The following is a 19171-nucleotide window of genomic DNA, read 5'->3' as shown; positions in this document are numbered from 1 at the left end:
GGACTGGGGTGACCACGATGTGTCAACGCCGCAGGTTTATCCCTGGTAACAAAGCATTCTGGCAAGTGGTACAGATAACAGGGGAGGCCACGCATGTGTGGGAGCAGGAGGTACACGGGAGATCTCTGTACATTCAGTCCTGTTGTGAGCCAAAACTGCTCTAAAAAATAAGTTCCTTTTTAAAAAACTGTACATGTGTGTGTGTACAACAGCACATTTAAAACACCAGAATTCTGTCTCGTCAACTAGACAATTACCTGGCAGAATCTGTGCAACATGGAACTCTTGGAACTCTGGGGTCTGCCAAAGCCTTACAACTTCCAGAGGAAAACTTGCAACATAAACTGTGGATAATTTTGGTCCATTTCAGTCCTTAGCACAGTGGCAGCTACCTATTTCTCACTCCTAGCCACCTGGAAGGCAGCTTGCACATATTCCTGGAGCAGTTTACACGCACCTTGTGTCGAGGAGACAGCAGGGGTGGCATAGAGAACCTTGGGTCTTTCAAAGATCGGAGCTCTGTTTGCTGCTTCTGACCACAGTGCAAATAAAGAGGCAGGCAGACACTGATAGATATTTCACCTCCCCTATTGTTGCAAGCAGACTGGTTGCAAATAGGAAAAGGAGAACGTCAGGGCTGTATGTTGTCACCCTGCTTATTTAACTTCTATGTAGAGTACATCATGAGAAACGCTGGGCTGGAAGAAGCACAAGCTGGAATCAAGATTGCCGGGAGAGATATCAATACCCTCAGATATGCAGACGACACCACCCTTATGGCAGAAAGTGAAGAGGAACTAAAGAGCTTTTTGATGAAAGTGAAAGAGGAGAGTAAAAAAGCTGGCTTAAAGCTCAACATTCAGAAAATGAAGATCATGGCATCTGGTCCCATCACTTCATGGCAAATACATGGGGAAACAGTGTCAGACTTTATTTTGGGGGGCTCCAAAATCACTGCAGATGGTGACTGCAGCATGAAATTAAAAGACGCTTACTCCTTGGAAGGAAAGTTATGACCAACCTATAGACAGCATATTGAAAAGCAGAGACATGACTTTGCCAGCAAAGGTCCGTCTAGTCAAGGTTATGGTTTTTCCAGTGGTCATGTATGGATGTGAGAGTTGGAGAATAAAGAAAGCTCAGCACCGAAGAATTGATGCTTTTGAACTGTGGTGTTGGAGAAGACTCTTGAGAGTCCCTTGGACTGCAAGGAGATCCAACCAGTCCATCCTAAAGGAAATCAGTCCTGGGTCTTCATTGGAAGGACTGATGCTGAAGCTGAAACTCCAGTACTTTGGCCACTGATGTGAAGAGCTGACTCATTTGAAAAGACCCTGATGCTGGCAAAGATTGAGGGCAGGAGAAGGGGACGACAGAGGATGAGATGGTTGGATGGCATCACCGACGCCATGGACATGGGTTTGTGTGGACTCCGGGAGTTGGTGATGGACAGGGAGGCCTGGAGTGCTGCGGGACATGGGGTCGCAGAGAGTCAGACACGACTGAGCGACTGAACTGAACTGATTGTTGCAAGCTCTACTCCCTTCAACTGAAGTGACTTCCAGGGGATTTAAAAGGCTGGTGCCCTTTTCAACCCCACCTTCTTTTTGGCTTTTTCCCTTGGGAGTCAGACATTAAAGATTAGGACATTAAAGGGACAGTCCAGTGGTTAAGATTTTATATTTCCACTGCAGGGGACATGGGTTCAATCTCTGGTTGGGGAACTGAACCTATGGCTGATTGATGTAGATGTATGGCAGAAACCAACACAACAATAAATTAATAAATCAATTTAAAAAATACATTACATGTCTTATTTAGATAAAATAAAGAAAAAAGAATATGGTATCTGGCAAAACTCCCCTTCAGAAGTGATGGAGAAATTAGGATATTCTCAGATAAAGAAAAGCTGGGAAATCTGGGCCTACTAGGCCTGCATTGCACGAAGTGTTCAAGGGAACCCTGCAAGGTCAAATGAAAGGACACTAGATACACCTCAAAGCCGTGTGGAGAAAGAAAAGAGCTCAGTAAAAGTAAAGAAACGGCCAATTATAAAGCCACTATTACTGCAACAACAGCTTTTTGTTTACTATATAGTTTAAGAGACCAATACATTTAAAGAAAAAAGAACAGTTATTAGTTTAAGCTAGTATCACTGTAACTTTGACCTGTAATTCCAAACCTTGTTTTCTTTATACTTTAAGAGACTAATGCTTTGAAAAGAAAGACTAGTTTATGTTTCCAGGCATATAGTTTTGTGACACCAACAACCAACAGGAGAGGGGTCAGAGCTGTAATGCAGCAGTTTGTCTGCTGCCGAAGTTAAACCTCTATAAAATTCAAGTTACAGTGTTGTAACTTTGGGATGTTAAGTGTAACCCCCATGGTTAACAACTAAGGAAACAGCTCTAGATCAGACACAAACTGAAATGAGAAAGAAATTTAAACATTTTACTACACAAAGAAATCAGCTAAACACAAAAAAGGACACTAATGCCAGAGACCAGGGACACAGAAGCTGTAAGCCACACGGCAAACAAGCAGCACAACAGAATCCCTTCGCCATCAGCAATCACTGCATACGTTAACAGATTAAACTCTCCCATCAAAGAGAGAGAGGGGCGAATGGATAAAAACATGCAATCCAACTGATGTTGTCTCAGTTCAGTTCACTTCAGCTGCTCAGTCGTGTCCGACCTCTATGCAACCCCAAAGAGTCGTGAATTGCAGCATGCCAGGCCTCCCTGTCCATCACCAACACTCAGAGTTCACCCAAACTTATGTGCATCGAGTTGGTGATGCCATCCAACCATCTCATCCTCTGTCGTCCCCTTCTCCTCCTGCCCCCAATCCCTCCCAGTATCAGCGTCTTTTCCAATGAGTCAACTATTCGCATCAGGTGGCCAAAGTACAGGAGTTTTAGCTTCAGCATCAGTCCTTCCAATGAACACCCAGGACTGATCTCCTTTAGGATGGACTGGTTGGATCTCCTTGCAGTCCAAGGGACTCTCAAGAGTCTTCTCAAACACCACAATTCAAAAGCATCAATTCTTTGGCACTCAGCTTTCTTCACAGTCCAACTCTCACATCCATACATGACCACTGGAAAAACCAAAGCCTTGACTAGACAGACCTTAGTTGGCAAAGTAATGTCTCTGCTTTTGAATATACTATCTAGGTTGCTCATAACTTTCCTTCCAAGGAGTAAGCGTCTTTTAATTTCATGGCTGCAGTCACCATCTGCAGTGATTTTGGAGCCCCCCAAAATATAGTCTGACACTGTTTCCCCATCTATTTGCCATGAAGTGATGGGACCAGATGCCATGATCTTCGTTTTCTGAACATTGAGCTTTAAGCCAACTTTTTCACTCTCCTCTTTCACTTTCATCAAGAGGCTCTTTAGTTTCTCTTCACTTTCTGCCATAAGGGTGGTGTCATCTGCATATCTGAGGTTATTGATATTTCTTCCAAGAACCTCGATTCCAGCTTGTGCTTCTTCCAGCCCAGCATTTCTCATGATGTACTCTGCATAGAAATTAAATAAGCAGGGTGACAATATACAGCCTTGACGCACACCTTTTCCTATTTGGAACCAGTCTGTTGTTCCGTGTCCAGTTTCAATGCTGTAAAGAGCAATATTGCAGAGGAACCTGGAATATTAGGTCCATGAATCAAGGTAAATGGGAAGAGGTCAAACAGGAGGTGGCAAGCGTGAATTTTGACATTCTAAGAATCAGTGAACTAAAATGGGCTGGAATGGGTGAATTTAACTGAGATGACCATTATTCTTCTACTGTGGGCAGGAATCCCTTAGAAGAAATAGGGTAGCCATCATGGTCAACAAAAGAGTCCAATATGCAGTACTTGGATGCAATCTCAAAAATGACAGAATGATCTCTGTTCGTTTCCAAGGCAAACCATTCAATATCACGGTAATCCAAGCCTATGCCCCAACCAGTAATGCTAAAGAAGCTAAAAAGTTGAATGGTTCTATGAAAACCTACAAGACCTTTTGGAACAAACACCCCAAAAAGATGTCCTTTTCATTATAGGGGACGGGAATGCAAAAGGAGGAAGTCAAGAAACACCTGGGGTAACAGGCAAACTTGGCCTTGGAATGCTGAATGAAGCAGGGCAAAGACTAATAGAGTTTTGCCAAGAGAACGCACTGGTCATAGCAAACACCCTCTTCCAACAACACAAGAGAAGACTCCATACATGGACATCACCAGATGGTCAACACCGAAATCAGATTGATTATATTCTTTGCAGCCAAAGATGGAGAAGCTCTATATAGTCAGCAAAAACAAGACCAGGAGCTGACTGTGGCTCAGATCATGAACTCCTTTTTACCAAATTCAGACTCAAATTGAAGAAAGTAGGGAAAACTGCTAGACCATTCAGGTATGACCTAAATCAAATCCCTTATGATTATACAGTGGAAGTGAGAAATAGATTTAAGGGCCTAGATCTGATAGATAGGAGTGCCTGATGAACTATGGAATGCGGTTCGTGACACTGTACAGGAGACAGGGATCAAGACCGTCCCCATGGAAAAGAAATGCAAAAAAGCAAAATGGCTGTCTGGGGAGGCCTTACAAATAGCTGAGAAAAGAAGAGAGGTGAAAAGCCAAGGAGAAAAGGAAAGATATAAGCACCTGAATGCAGAGTTCCAAAGAATAGCAAGGAGAGATAAGAAAGCCTTCCTCAGGGATCAATGCAAAGAGAAAGAGGAAAACAACTGAATGGGAAAGGCTAGAGATCTCTTCAAGATGAGCTCGATAAAGGACAGAAATCGTATATTGTCTACAAGAGCCTAATTTGAGATCCAAAGACACAGGCTTAAAGTGAAAAGATGGAAGAAGGCATTTTGTGCAAACAGTAAACAACCAAGAGGAAGCAGAGGCGGCTGCACTAAGATTAGGCAAAACAGACCATGGTTAGAAAGGCCAAAGAACCAAAAGAGGGCCACGTACACTGCGAGGCACTCAGCACAGCAGGAAAACGTACCAATTATAAACACTCACACGCCCAGTAACAGACCATCACAACACATGAAGCAGAGGCTGATGGAACCGAAGGGAGAAGCAGAGCGTTCTGCAGTTACGGGGGAGGCTCCAGCACCGGCGCACTCCACTCACTGCGCTGTGCTTCACGGGGCTCTGCAGACACTGCATGTTGTACAAATTGAAGGGTTATGGCAACTCTCAGCTGAGCAAGTCTATCAGTGTCATTTTTCCAAAAGCACTAGCTTACTTTTTAATCCAGTAACATTTTGGTAATTATCACAATATTTCAAACTTTTTAATTATTATAATATTTGTTATAGTGATCTGTGATCTTTGATATTACTATTACAAAAGGATTATTACTCACTGAAAGCTCAGACCATGGTTAGAATATTTTAGCAATAAACTTTTAACATGAAGGTCTGTGAATATATATGAAACTGTAGTGAAAGTGTTAGTCACTGTCGTGTCCAGCTCTTTGTGACCCCATGGACTACAGCCCGTCAGGCTCCTCTGTCCATGGATTCTCCAGGCAAGAATAGCGGAGTGGGTTAACTCCTATTCCCTTCTCCAGGAGACCTTCCCAACAGAGAGACATGATACCACTGCACACCAACCAACTACACTACAGTGTCGGCATAACCTTCACCCGCACACGGAGGTAAAAGTGCTGCGTGACTCGCTGTGCTGCACTCACTTAACCGCTGCCGTCTGGAACTCAGCCTGCAGTATCTCCGAGGCGTGCCTGTCCTCTGCTTACAATAACGAGCAGAACAAGCTGGCAGCAGACAAGTAAGGACACAGAGGACCTCACCTAAAACCGACCAGATATAACAGACGCACACAGAGCACTCCACCAGACAACAGCAAGAACGCGCTCTTCCCAAGTCCTCATGGCACACTTCTTGGGAGAGAACATGTGTTAACCTATAATTAAATCTCAATAGGTTTCAAAAGACAGATATCATATGAAGTATCTTCTCTGACAACAATGGGATGATGTATAAATCAGTAACAGAAGGAAAACTGGAACACTCACAAAATTATGGAAATTAAACAACTTTTAAAGAAAAGAAGACTCAAATTACCAAAGAAAGTGGGGACATTAGTACCTATTCTACAAAAATAATTACAAGAGTACTATGAACAAGTGTACAGCAAAAAACTGGAGAACCAAGATGAAATGGACAAATTCCTAGAAACCCAAAACCTACCAAGACTAAATCACAAAGAATTAGATAATCTGACCAAGTCTCTTAGTAAGATTTAATCGGTAGTCAAAAAACTCCCAACCAAAACCAATTTCTAACAAAGCAAAGTCATGGACCCGATGGGTTTACTGGTGAATTCTACCCAACATTTAAAGAAGAACTGATACCAATCCTTCTCAAACTTTCCCAAAAAACTAGACAAAACACTTCTCAACTTATTCTATGAAACCAGCATAAACTTGATACCAAAGACAGATAAAGACACTAAAAGAAAACTACAGACTAATCTCCCTTATAAACATCGATGCAAAAATCTTTAATACAAGCCTGGCAAAATGAATTCAGCAGCATATTAAAAGGATGGCATACCACAGCCAAATGGAATTTATTTCTGGAATGCAAGAATGGTTTAACGTACAAAATTAAACGTACACATCACAGTTTTCAAACAGAATGAAGGGAAAAAAAACACACATGATCATCTCAGCTGATGCAGAAAAGGCATCTGACGAAAGCAAAACACCACTCATGATAAGAAAGCACTCAGCCAACGAAGCACCGAAGGGAACTGCCTCCACATAACAGCAGCCTCACGAGAGGGCTTCCCTGGTGGCCCAGTGGCTGAGAATCTGCTTGCCAAAGCAAGAGACACAGGTCCCATCCCTGTTCCAGGAAGATCCCACATGCCACGGAACAACTAAGCCCGTGCGCCGCAACTACTGAACAATCCACATACTGCAGCTATTGAAACCCCGCGCCCTGGAGCCCGTCCTCCGCAAGGAGAAGCCCCGCGCCCTGGAGCCCATCCTCCACAAGGAGAAGCCCCTGCAAGGAGAAGCAACACACCACAGCTAGACAGCAGTCCCTGCTGTCTGCAACTAGAGAAAGCTCACATGCAGCACCGAAGACCTAGCACAGCCAGAAACACATAAATTCAACTCAAAAAAAAAAAAAACCCCGCATGTGAAAAACCCACAACAAACATCATACTCAGTGGTGCAAGACTGAAAGCATTCCTCTAAGATCAGGAACAAGACAAAGATGCCTGCTTTCACCCCTTCTAGTCAACACATTTCGATAAGCCCAGCCAGAGTGTTTAGGCAAGAAAAGGAAATAAAAGGCATACAAGAAGAAATAAAACTATCTCTGTTTGCAGGTATGATCTTACATTGAAAATCCTAAAGATACTACCATAAAACTTAATAGTAAATGAGCAAAGTCACGGGTTACAAAGTCAACACCAAAAAATCAGCTGCATTTCTATATACAAATAATGAGCAATCTGAAAAGGAAATTATAAAAGGTTCCATTTCCAACAGCATCAAAAATAGGACTTCCCTTCTGGTCCAGCGGTTACACTGTAGAGGAACTAAGATCCACTCAGAGAACTAAGATCCCACACGCCACATGGCATAGCCAAAAATAAAGAATAAAAGCACTCAGGAATTAAACAGTGAGGTAAAAGATCTGTACAATGAAAACTACAAAACACCACTGAAAGTAATTAAAGACATAAATAAATGGAAATACATTCTATGGTTATAAATTGAAGGTCTACTATAGTTAAAATATCATTACTATCCCCAAATCTACAAATTCAATTAATTCCTATCAAGATCCCCATGACCTTTTTTTAACAGAAAATTCTAAAATTATATGTTATCTCAAGGGACCCTGAATAGCCAAAACAATCATGAAAAAAAAACTTGAAAGCTGGATATCCACAGGCAAAACAATGAAGTTGGACCCCTACCTAACAACATACACAAAAATTAACTCAAAAGAGACCAAGGACCTAAATACGTAACAACTAAAAAATTGTAACTCTCCGAAGAAAACAGAAGAGCTTCACAACACTGGGTTTGGCAATAATTTCTTGGCTAAGATACCACACGCACAGGTAGCAAAAAAACAAAACAAAACATGCAAACTGGACTCCATGAAGATTTAAGCAGTTTTGTGCATCAAAAGACACTGTCGACAGAGTAAAAAGGCCACCCACAGAAAGGGAGAAAATACTTGCAAATCATTATGTATGATATGGGATTAATATCAGAATATGTAGAGAATTCCTAAAACTCAACAACCAAAACACAATTGAATTAAAAAATGGGCAAAGGACTTGAACAGATGTTTCTTCCAAGAAAATATATAAGTGGCCAATTAGCACATGAAAAGATGTTCAGCATCACTAATCATTAGGGAAACGCAAGTCAAAAATACAATGAGATACCATTCTCACACCAGTTAGGAGGACGACTATCAAAAACCAGAAACCAACCAGTGTTTCAGAGGGTGTGGAAAGCTGGAAGCCTGTGCGCCGTGGTGGCGAAGGTACAGCTGCTACTGCGAACAGCAGGGTACTTTCTCAAAATATCAAAAATAGAATTGCCATTATCATCCAGCAAGTACACTTCTAGGTAGATACCCAAACAAACTGAAAGCAAAGTCTCAAGGTATCTGTACAACACATTCATGGCAGTATTATTTGCAATAGCTAAAACATAGACGATACCCAAAAGTCTACTGATAGATGAACAGATTGGTATGTAAATACAATGGAATATTATTTAGCACCGAAAAGGACGGACCTTCTGACACATGCTACAGCACAGGCGAATCTTGAGGATATCAGAGGATATCAGAGAACACCCCGTTTAGGGAGACAAGCAAGTCACAAGAAAGCAAGTACTGTGTGACTCCACTGCCACGAGGGACTTGGTCAAAACAGTAAAAACAGAAAGTAGAATGGTGATTGACAGGGGCCAGTGGTAGGGGAGATTGAGGAGTTACTGTTTAATGGCTATGAAATTTCAGTTTTACAAGATGAAAAAAGCTACAGGGATGGATGGTTATGATGGTTGTACAATAATGTGAATGTACTTAATACCACTGAACTATACACTTAAAATCAGTTAGAATGAAAAATGTTACATGCATTTTATCACAATTAATAATAAAAAAAGAGAAGTTACCTGGTATGGCTCCAGTCATGGAGAGTGACAGACCAAGGAAATGAATGTCTCTATTTTCCATAATTTAGGAACCTCAGGGGTATTTGAATAACTGATTCAATATTTTCAAACAATAAAACTTTAAAAAAGTTTCACTATAGTTAAGATGAATGTGACTGGGAGGAAAATCTTATACTAGGATTCCACTGTGATATATTTGTGGGTAAAATCAGTATATAGTTTTGTCTCATTTATCATAGAGCTCTTTTAGGATAGAGGGCAAAAGTGCTGAAACTCCAAGCAGGAGTAAGGCGTATTTCTTTTCCTTTTTTCTAAGTTCCTCTTTTTTCCATAGGGTTACTCAGTTCCACATGCTGAACAGGCCCAAAACAAGCACCGGAATAGGTAAAGCCTGAAATTAACCGTAAGGTTCAGCATCATTTGGACAGAAGCCAAGAGTATTGATGGAAAAAGCCATTATTTTCTGTCATAGTGAACAAAAGCAGAATTAAATCCCCTTCACACCCAAGGTTGGTTTTTGGCAAAACACGGCCCCTGTAACCACCACACTCCTCTGTGGCATCCACAGCAGACGCCATTAATTCCTTTGCCACTGAGGTTGGCTACAATGGGAGGGTAATGATCAGAGGTCATCAGCACACTGGATGACCCCTCCCTGTCATCCATGGCAACTGATGTGCTATAAGCAAGGTCACTGCAGCCCCCGTCCTGCCTCTCCATCTCTGGGGCGGTACAAAGGATTCAGTGTGAGTCATGCCACGTTAACAGCTATTCAACTTGTCATATCCTGACTGAGAGGCCACTTTAGTCAATTTCAGATCAGCGAGAAAGAGTACTATAATTCCCACTTACAGTTTCAAGGCTCTGCTGGAACTCCACAAGTTTAGCTTCAGCCTCCTTATAATTCTTGAAGACCATACAGAGTTCATACACCTCCATCATCAGCAGGAGGGGGGAACCCTTGGAGGAAGAGTTTGAATGAAGTTACAAAACCCTGAAATTTAATACTGTTTTCTCAATGAATGATGCCAATACTAGAGAGGTTACAGTAAAACAAAACTGTTAATAAAGCTTCAGAGTAAAGTGAAATCATCTATGTTAGAAAGAACAGAAATTAAATTTATATTTCCTTCTGGAAAAAAGACCTCAGGCCAGGCACACCTACTCAACAGCCCATCTTCTGTCTGTCCTGTGCCTGGTCCACTACACACGAGCAGCGGATGCTCCGCTGGATGCTGCTAAGACACCGCGACCCTCCACTGACCTGCTAACTACTGCTGGTCTGTGGCATCAGCCAGCACACTTCCATCACTTCGATGGGAGCTTTCTGTTCGGAGGATAGGAGTTTTTGAATTAGAGTATGGATCTGAACCAAAAGTAAACAATTTACTAGAGCATTTTGAGACCCTGGGCATGCTTCTTAAGCTCTGTGAGCCTTAGTATAGCACTCTTTAAAATGAGGATAACATCCTTATAAAATACTACTTGACACAGGATTATTTTAAGAATCAACTAAAATGATACATATAAAGCACTTTGCTAAATAAGTGATAGTTCTAGTATCATTATCTATTGTTGGCTTGGAAAAAAAAAACCCAGGGACAGGAATAATTGAAAAAGCCAGTGGTGGATATTCTGAAGTAAGGCCTTTAAACTGAGGAAAGAAATGAACTAACATTACCTTAAAGAAAAGCTGGAACCCTCCGATCAGAGTCCTGATCTTCTGCCTTGTTACCAATGTCCTCCAGATGACGGAGAGGTGCTCCAGGCCCCAGACGTGGCCCTCCCCCGAGTTCTGAAGCAGCCCCACTGCTTCAGCGGCAACGCGGGGCTCCACAGAGGCGATGACCCAGACACAGAGACAAGAGACAGCACTGGCGCCCTGCCAGCGGAGAAAACTCTTCAAAGTAAGGAACACGGACTGCCTGACTGAGGACGCTTCCAGCAATGCTACAACCACAAATGGGTATTCCCTGTTGAGAACAAGTCACCTCACTACATTGGTTAAGATGACTTGAAAAGCCTTCCGACATGAAACAAACTCTAACGAACGACCAAGGGACTACTATAAGCTGTCCTGCAGAGTACAAGTAGACCAGAAGGCCAAAAACCTGAGGGAATCTATGTGGGGGTCAGGGAAGCACTCCGTGTAAGAAAACAGGCCTGTCCTCCACAGACCTCCTGACCAAGGGACTGTTCTGAGCATCCTCCGTCCTGCTCAAGACGCAGAGGAGGTCGGCCCACCAAAGCACCCTTCTCTGTGACTGCCAGCCCGGAGCCAAGGCTCTGACCACTTCAGTTACTGAACGTTAAGCCACAGGGAAGCGCCCAAGATGGCCCGGGGCCTAAGCGGGAGAAGCACAGGTGTCAGTGACCTGCAAGCCCACGCGGGAGCCTCACTGCCCTTGCCTCACAGCCTCCCTGACGTCAGCCTTCTCTGTCTCCTTTCAGCGTTTTCTCCTGCCCTCGGAGTCCCTAATTTAGGGTTTTTGAGATTCTCACCTGGAGACACGAGGCCAGGACACTAAGGACTGGGGCCTTCTGTCTCACCGCTTCTCCCAGCAGCCAGCACCAGGAGCCTGGCACCTCTGAACACTGAAGCAGAAGCTGAAAGAAATCCGTCGTCTCTTCTTTGTGTCTCTGGAGTTCCTGGAAGGACGTGCTACAGACTTGGTCACTGTCCATTCTGGAGCTGGACACTGAGGGCAAGTTCTCAAAAGCCAGTCTTAAGTGGTCCTGAAGAACAGGGCTGAAATACTGGAGAAGACATTTCACCTAAAAAACATATTAGATGATGATCAAAAAGACAACCAAATTCCAATTTCAGCTGGAGCTAAAAATGTTGGACAAAGAGGCAAACTTGTTCATTCTCACCCCGAACTGTCAGAAGTGACCGCTGTCTGTCAGAAGTGACCACACAATTTTAAAGTCATTTGTTATGTCTGAGCGAGTTTCCAGATTCAATCTAGAGTCACACAAACTCTTCCTTCAGCTCTTTAGTAGTAATGACTAGTCCTTTGTCTGAAGCCAACCCACAGAAATCTGAGTAAAAATAGTCACCATAGCAAGCAAAAGCTTATGATAAACCACAGAAAGAGCACGGTCTTCTGAGAAGTGCTCCAACTTCCTCTCTTTTAGTAACCAGGAACAACTGGTGGCTTACCTCCTCCGGGTGGTGACTATGGAGCTGGCTGTGAATGATAAACTGTAACCAGTCATTTGCTCTGGCACACTCTCTAAGGTAAGATGTGCTTGGTCTCATATTGTGGAGCCTGCAGAACTGTGCCACTAATGCCCACTGGCTGCTGGATTCACTGGATAACCTTGTAATTGGGAGTGGATATGGGGGTAAGAGGGAAAGAACTTGTTAAAATACAGCTTCAAACTGGAAACTTAGCAATAAATAAATTTAACTACAGTATATTCTCTAAAATGCCTTTCAACAAACACCAAATATTTACTAGAAGGCTTTGAAAAAAGAACTTTCATCCAGAATGCACAACAGCTTTCTCAGCATACTGGCAAAATTCCTCCCTCCCGGCCCCCATGCCAGTACCAACCAAGTGTCTGTCAAACCAGCTATGTAACGTAGCATCTTTAGGAGAACTGAGAAAATAGTCCCTCAAGAAACTGAGTGCCTAATTCTCTTGCATGATTCCCTTTAGAGTGTCAGAGGGAGGCCTGACAGGCACCTGAACTTCCTCGCTAAGGGGAGGGTACCTGCTGAGCACACGGTCAGTGACGGGAGGGACAGGAGAAGGTGCACCCTCAGGGCTGGGGTGGCAGGGTCAGCCCCAGTGGACAGCAGAGAGGAAAGATGACATCAATGTGTAAAGAGAGGGGTTTTTGTGGAAAGATGGTCATCTCACCTTCCATTATCAGTTGACATATATTAGCAAGAAAAAAAAAAAAAAAATCAAGGACATCACTTAGAGTCAAATTTTGTGAGACCCATCCTGCACCCGATTCTCACATGTTAACAGTGGAGACGTCTCAGACCACCAAGGCCCTGGGAGAGGCAAAGCTCCTCTGCAGCTCTCGGGAACCCTCTCTCAAGAAGGAATCATTACCTTCATTCTCCTTTCACTGATGACAAGATGCATTAAAATATGCTACGTGCTCCATGAGGAAGAAGATAAGGTCTAGGGGGACTGGCAAAAGCATCTGAGAGAAGAAACACTAGGCAAACGCAGACTGGAACGGCCAAGTCTCCTGAGAGAGAGGCGGGGGCTGCAGCTCACACACCTCTGTGCTTCCTGCTGCTGAATGCCGGTCCACATGCCTTCTTCTAAGAGAACAAGCAACTCTTCTGTGGCTGCCCTCTCACCCACAGCAAGTTTAGACAGCTTTTCAGCTGTTAAGAAATTTAAACAACACAATACGGTTACGAGAAAAGCACGGTCAGAAACTGGGCACTGCCTCTTTCTTGGCCACAAGGCACGGCGTGCAGGCTCCTAGCTCCTCACCAGGGATCAGCCCCGGGCCACTGCAGGGAAATCCAGTCCCAGCCACTGGGCTGCCAGGGGATTCCAGGGACTGGGCACTTCTACCAGGAGAGTGTGGCCCAGAGACATTTCAGAAACCCATTAAAGGCCCAAAGAAATAAGATAAAGTACAAACATTCTGCAGAAAAAGGATGAAACAGAAGATAACTGTTCCCCAACCACTCACAATTCAATGATTTAGACCTATTTGTCCCTTGTCCTGTAAATAAAACAAATGACATGAAGGTGCTATACCTAGAGCCTCTCTGACAGAGTTGTGCTGAGCATCTTCACTTCCACACTTGTAGTTCAAAATTATATTGGCCACTTTCATATCAACTCTGAGCTTGAGGCTGTCGAGACCAAGCAACTCTAAGAAGCATACACAGGCGGCTCCTATCGAAGATATGTGGAAGCAGGAGAGGCCTAAACCATAGGCTTCGTTGCCTACTTGCTGGATCCTGAGAAAGAAAGGAATCAAAAATCACAGCATGTGAAACTTTTTTCTCACCAGGAAAAGCAGATGCAATTACATCAGTGATACCTGTGGACTTTGTGACTTCCTCCCCGGTCCGTCCCCACCCCCGGCTTTTTTCCACTCCTTGTTCTCATCCATTTAGGTTCTTGGTAGCTTTTAGTTGTCTTCTGGCTCCATAGCCCCCTATTCCTTTATATTTCACCTTTTCCTAAGACACCTATTCATAGGCCAAGTAATTTTTGCTTCCAACTTCATTCAGGGGAACATGGAACAGAATTTATGAAAGACTGTCAACCTGTGATCTTACTAATTATAAGTCTGTACACAAACTACCAAGAAAATTAATGGCACCTAAAGTGTGACATCATAAAGCTCACGCATTTTAAAGGACTCATATATATTCTTTTATATGAATAGAAAAATTCAGAGGAAAGATACACAAGAAATTAACCATGCTTATTTTTACTATGTACAATAGAATTGAAGCTGAGAGACAAAACTTTTTCATTTTTCACCCTTCTGATTTACTTGAATATTTTACCATAAAGATGCATTAGTTACCTATAAAATAAACCAACATACTAAATCTGTATTTAGCTGCTGATTATATCAAATACTCCTCCCAAATCTGTGCTTTACAAAAGTGAACTATAAAAGACCAAGATCTTAAATACAGAATTCACATCTAATTACAGAACTCCCTCTTTGAAACTGCTAACATTAGGCAAGCTCCTGGTTCAATTTTTAAAGACATGATTCTAGGATATATTTATGGTATTTAAAAATATATTTTAATCTTTTTCCTATTCACAAAGTAAGATTAAGTGCGAGAATCCTAGGGTATACAGAAAAGTACAAATGAAAAATAAAACGACCAACTGTGGTATGTTTCCAGTAGGTTTTTATAAAGGCATGTATAAAAATACACAAATATGCTTTTAAGAGTATCAATTATGTTTTAAATACTCACAGCTGCTTGGGGGTCTTGCTCTTCGTTAATTCCTGAACCAGAAAAGTACCAAATGCAAACGACGGCCGCCCATGACGCAAATAATAAGCATAATTCAGACGCTCTACGACAGCGTATTTACTAACCAGGTCAGGGCTAGAGAAATGTGGGAGCTGACTCGCTGCATCTGGGGGAAAGTGAAGCAATGTTAATCCTCTGCACCTCACTGTGATTAACTTCAGATCGGCACGTGGAAAACTTAAGTTGGCAACGGTGAAAGGAAACTGGTCGCTATCATCATTTTGTACCACTGTGTATCACTTTGAACCACCAAAATGTAATAATTTTATTTTAACGTGGAGCAGTAGCCCTCATTTTACACAAAAATGTGTACCTCAGAAGCCACATAAAAACCTATAAATTATGTTGTAAACCTACTGAACTTATTTTAGATGCTGTAATTCTGTATTTGATGATTCTTTAAGTTCACACTGGCAATAACCCTTTAACTACAAAATCTGTTAATGAATGGCAAACAGAGCTTTTTAATTCATTCACATAGCTCATTACACAGTGAACGCCTTCGTATCATATTTATACGAATCCTCTATTCACCAAGACCAATGCATTGTACCTTTTCCAATACTGAGAAGAATATTCTTTTCTCCACATTAATACCCTAACAATCTTTCATTATACCTACTTTTGTTTCTGTTGCTGTATTCATGAGCACCTTATTATGTACATCATACCATCTTTCTAAGACCAGCAGAGAGTGTTTCAAAGTTCCTCTGCGCCCATGGAAAAAGCAGAAAAAAGCATTTTTTCTCTTTGTAGAGAAATATTAAGTCAAAAGATATGTGGATGTGGAAAGTTCATATGAAATAATTGTTCCTGTCAAGCCCTTATCTTTAATTGCTTCTTAACCACTAAAGACCTATCTTAAAAAAGGAGATAAAATATTCTGAACTGTAAGGAACCATTTCTGGAACACAGTGCATCTGTATCCTCCCATGCAATTCCAAAGGGATCTTTACATTCTGACTAGGCTCTTAAGTAAAAACAGATTTGAAGACTTTAGAGGAGCCTGTCATCTTACAAAGCTATTCCTTAAAACTGCATCTCCCTCGAGATTAAAAAACCGTCACGTCTCATCTGTATTCTCTGTAAGAGCAGATTGATTTTGATAACTTAAAATTGCATGCGGAACCATTCACTCATTCATCATTTACAGAGTGCACATAAAGCCAAATGAACAAATCTGAGTCTCTGTGTTTTTTTGTCACACAGCACAGCATGTGGGGTCTTAGCTCCCTGACCAGGGATTGAACCCGTGCCTCTTCAGTGCAAGTGTGGAATCTGAACCACTGAACCACAAGGGAAGTCTCCAAACTTGAGTTTTTATTCAAATAAGACCCTGATTTTTTTAGTGGTTTGGGGGGCCAGTATGGAGGTTCTGTGTAAGAGAAAATTTTCTCTGACCTGCTGCAAAAGCCAAATCACCATGCAGCTGCCTTATGGTCATTTTCCGTGGTAAAACCATATGAAAAGAGAAGCACGCATTCTAGTGAAATGCAACCTCCGATTTAAAACATCTGCATTACATCTTCATGAGAATTCTCTCACTGAATTTGTGCTTTATTTCTTCAAATATGTTGTAAGCTTCTAAACCAAGGCAGGAGCGGCCCTTCAGCTCCCTCTCAGCCCCCTGGTGTGCTCCACATTCACCGGGACCTCAGGACTCCGGCCAACGGATGGGGCTGCAGCCATCAGAGCCCGCACCGGGGATTCCGCCTACCCTCCAGTAACCTCACTGAGATTAGAAGGAATGTTTTCACTTGAAAATGCAATAAGCACTACGTCATCCTGCACTGAACAAATACCAGCTGAACATCTAGAGGCCCAGCACTGCGCTAGGCACCAGGCAAATTCCATATGCCTGGTGTAATTTGAACTTATAAAATTGACATGTTAGAAAACGCATTTTATGTACTTCAGTAAATATTTATAGGGTATGTATTATGTGAAAAGTATGGATTTGAATCCTACTTTACAGTAATTCAGGCAGAGGCACCACAGGTAATATGATATTAAAAGCTAACTCAAAATGAGTAAGTAAAAAAGAAACAGAAAAAGCAGAGTTTAGGAATGGCACACAAAAAATGAGGGAAATGTTTATGGTCTAGAGAGGATGGTAGTGTGTGCACACCTGGAGCTTACCATCTAAGAGCTTTTTAAATGCCTCTCGTGGTGTGTGAGGAAGGCGCTGTCACTTACCTTATTTCATGGAAAACTGACGAGAGGTTAAATCAGTTGCCCAAGGCCATACAGCTATTACATGGTAGAGCCGAGACCTGTCTGATGTTAAAAACACCTACGCTTGTAACCTTTATAACATTAATACTATATTGCAAGTGAACAAGGATTTCTGGAAAGGGAGAAATTTAAGCAGAAGGTCTAAATCACAGTTTCCAGCAAGTACAGCACTAGTGACCTCATGACTTTTAACTCAAAGTATGTTTTCAGTTCAGTTTTCTATAAAATGTTTCCCATTAAAACGACAATGAGGTGTCAACTCACTCTGGTCAGAAAGGCCATCATCAAATAATAAATGCTAGAGAGGGTATGGAGAAAAAGGAATCCTCCTACACAGTTGGTGAGAATGTAAACTGGAACAGCCACTAGGCAGAACGGTATGGAGGTTACTTAAGAAAACCAAACACAGAGTTACCACAAGATCCAGTAACCCTGCTGCTGGGCATGTATCTGGAGAGAACTAACACAGAACGGTCAGGCACCCTGAGGTCCCCCGCAGCAGCACTTTGACAACAGGGAGGCAACCGTCATGTCCATCAACAAGTGGCTGGATAAAGAAGACGTGATACACACACACACACACACACACAAACACTCTCACACACCAGAAAATATACGTGTGTATATACACACCACAAAAACTATACACACCACAAAATATACACTCCACAAAAAATCTCACACACCAGAAAATATACACATAATGGAAGATGTGAGATAATGGAAGATGTGAGATGTATTTATGTCTGTATGTACCCACACATATATACATACAGCAGAATCCTACTCGGCCATGAAAATCATGAAATGATGCCATCCGCAGTGGCAACATGGGTGGGCCTAGAGGCTATCCCACCAAGTGATGTAAGCCAGACAAAGACAAATAGTATATCGCTTAGATGTGGAATCTAAAAAGATGATGCAAACGAACTTATTTACAAAACAGAAAGAGACTGACAGAATAGAAAGCACACTTACAGTCACCAACAGGGAGAAGGGCAGGGAGGGGTGACTCAGGCTGGATTAGCATGTACAGACTACTAGAAACAACACCGAGAACCAGCAATGGCCTACTGCATAGCACACGGCACCACACTTAATATTCTGTAATGACCTATAAGGGAGAAGAATCTGAAAAAGGGTATATAGCTGAATCATAGTGCTGTACACCTGAAACTAACATGATGTTGCAAATCAGCTATACTTCAATTAAAAAAAGGCACGCCAGTTTTTTTAAGTTTCTATTTTTAAGATAGAAAGTATGAGAAAGCTAGACTGGCTTTACATAAATGATCCTCTACTGTCAACACTGCTGAAACGCTTCTCAAGCAAGAGGAATACGCAACGACTTACCTCCTATGGCCAATGTGTTGGCAGACTGCCAGCCAAACAATCTGCTAGGGTCAAAGGGCAACAATGACTGCAAAAGGGGAGAGGTCAAATCAGTTACAAGCTAGCAGATTCTGAAGTGAACTGAATCATATCGAAGAGCTTCACTCTCTTTTCCAGTCTGCTTCCCTTTCCATGGCAATTAAAAACCTCCCATCTTTCTAGATATAAATTCTTTGAAAACAGCTACAAACAAAATAGATGGTATGAGACATTTTTCTACTTTAATAAAAACAGAACTGGCTGTTTCATTTAAAGACTCTCTTCATTTCAAACTGTCTCCGAAGTTTACTGTCTTTTGGTAGAACCAGCAACAATTACAACATAAAGATGGGCTCTGTAAGTGCTTTGGAATCAGAG

General features: G+C 42.2%; 1 protein-coding gene across 4 annotated transcripts in view; it reads right to left on the bottom strand.

Annotated features, from left to right (window-relative positions):
* The window catches only part of SPG11 (SPG11 vesicle trafficking associated, spatacsin), a 73558-nt gene that overhangs the window by 21023 nt on the left and 33364 nt on the right, over positions 1-19171 (bottom strand). For 3 of the 4 annotated variants that reach the window (XM_040227450.1, XM_040227453.1, XM_040227452.1), the window contains 8 exons: positions 18776-18842; positions 15128-15293; positions 13935-14140; positions 13441-13549; positions 12359-12518; positions 11698-11970; positions 10877-11077; positions 10048-10155 (listed from right to left, as the gene is read on the bottom strand). In XM_040227450.1, the coding sequence (XP_040083384.1) occupies positions 10048-10155; positions 10877-11077; positions 11698-11970; positions 12359-12518; positions 13441-13549; positions 13935-14140; positions 15128-15293; positions 18776-18842 (1290 nt within the window). The remainder of the gene's footprint in view (positions 1-10047; positions 10156-10876; positions 11078-11697; positions 11971-12358; positions 12519-13440; positions 13550-13934; positions 14141-15127; positions 15294-18775; positions 18843-19171) is intronic. The other variant, XM_040227451.1, reaches the window with a different exon arrangement.

Source organism: Oryx dammah, unplaced genomic scaffold (genome assembly GCF_014754425.2).
Source record: "Oryx dammah isolate SB20612 unplaced genomic scaffold, SCBI_Odam_1.1 HiC_scaffold_26, whole genome shotgun sequence".
NCBI lineage: Eukaryota > Metazoa > Chordata > Mammalia > Artiodactyla > Bovidae > Oryx > Oryx dammah.
The sequence above is the reverse complement of the archived record's forward strand: the minus strand, read 5'-3'. Positions and strand labels throughout refer to the sequence as shown.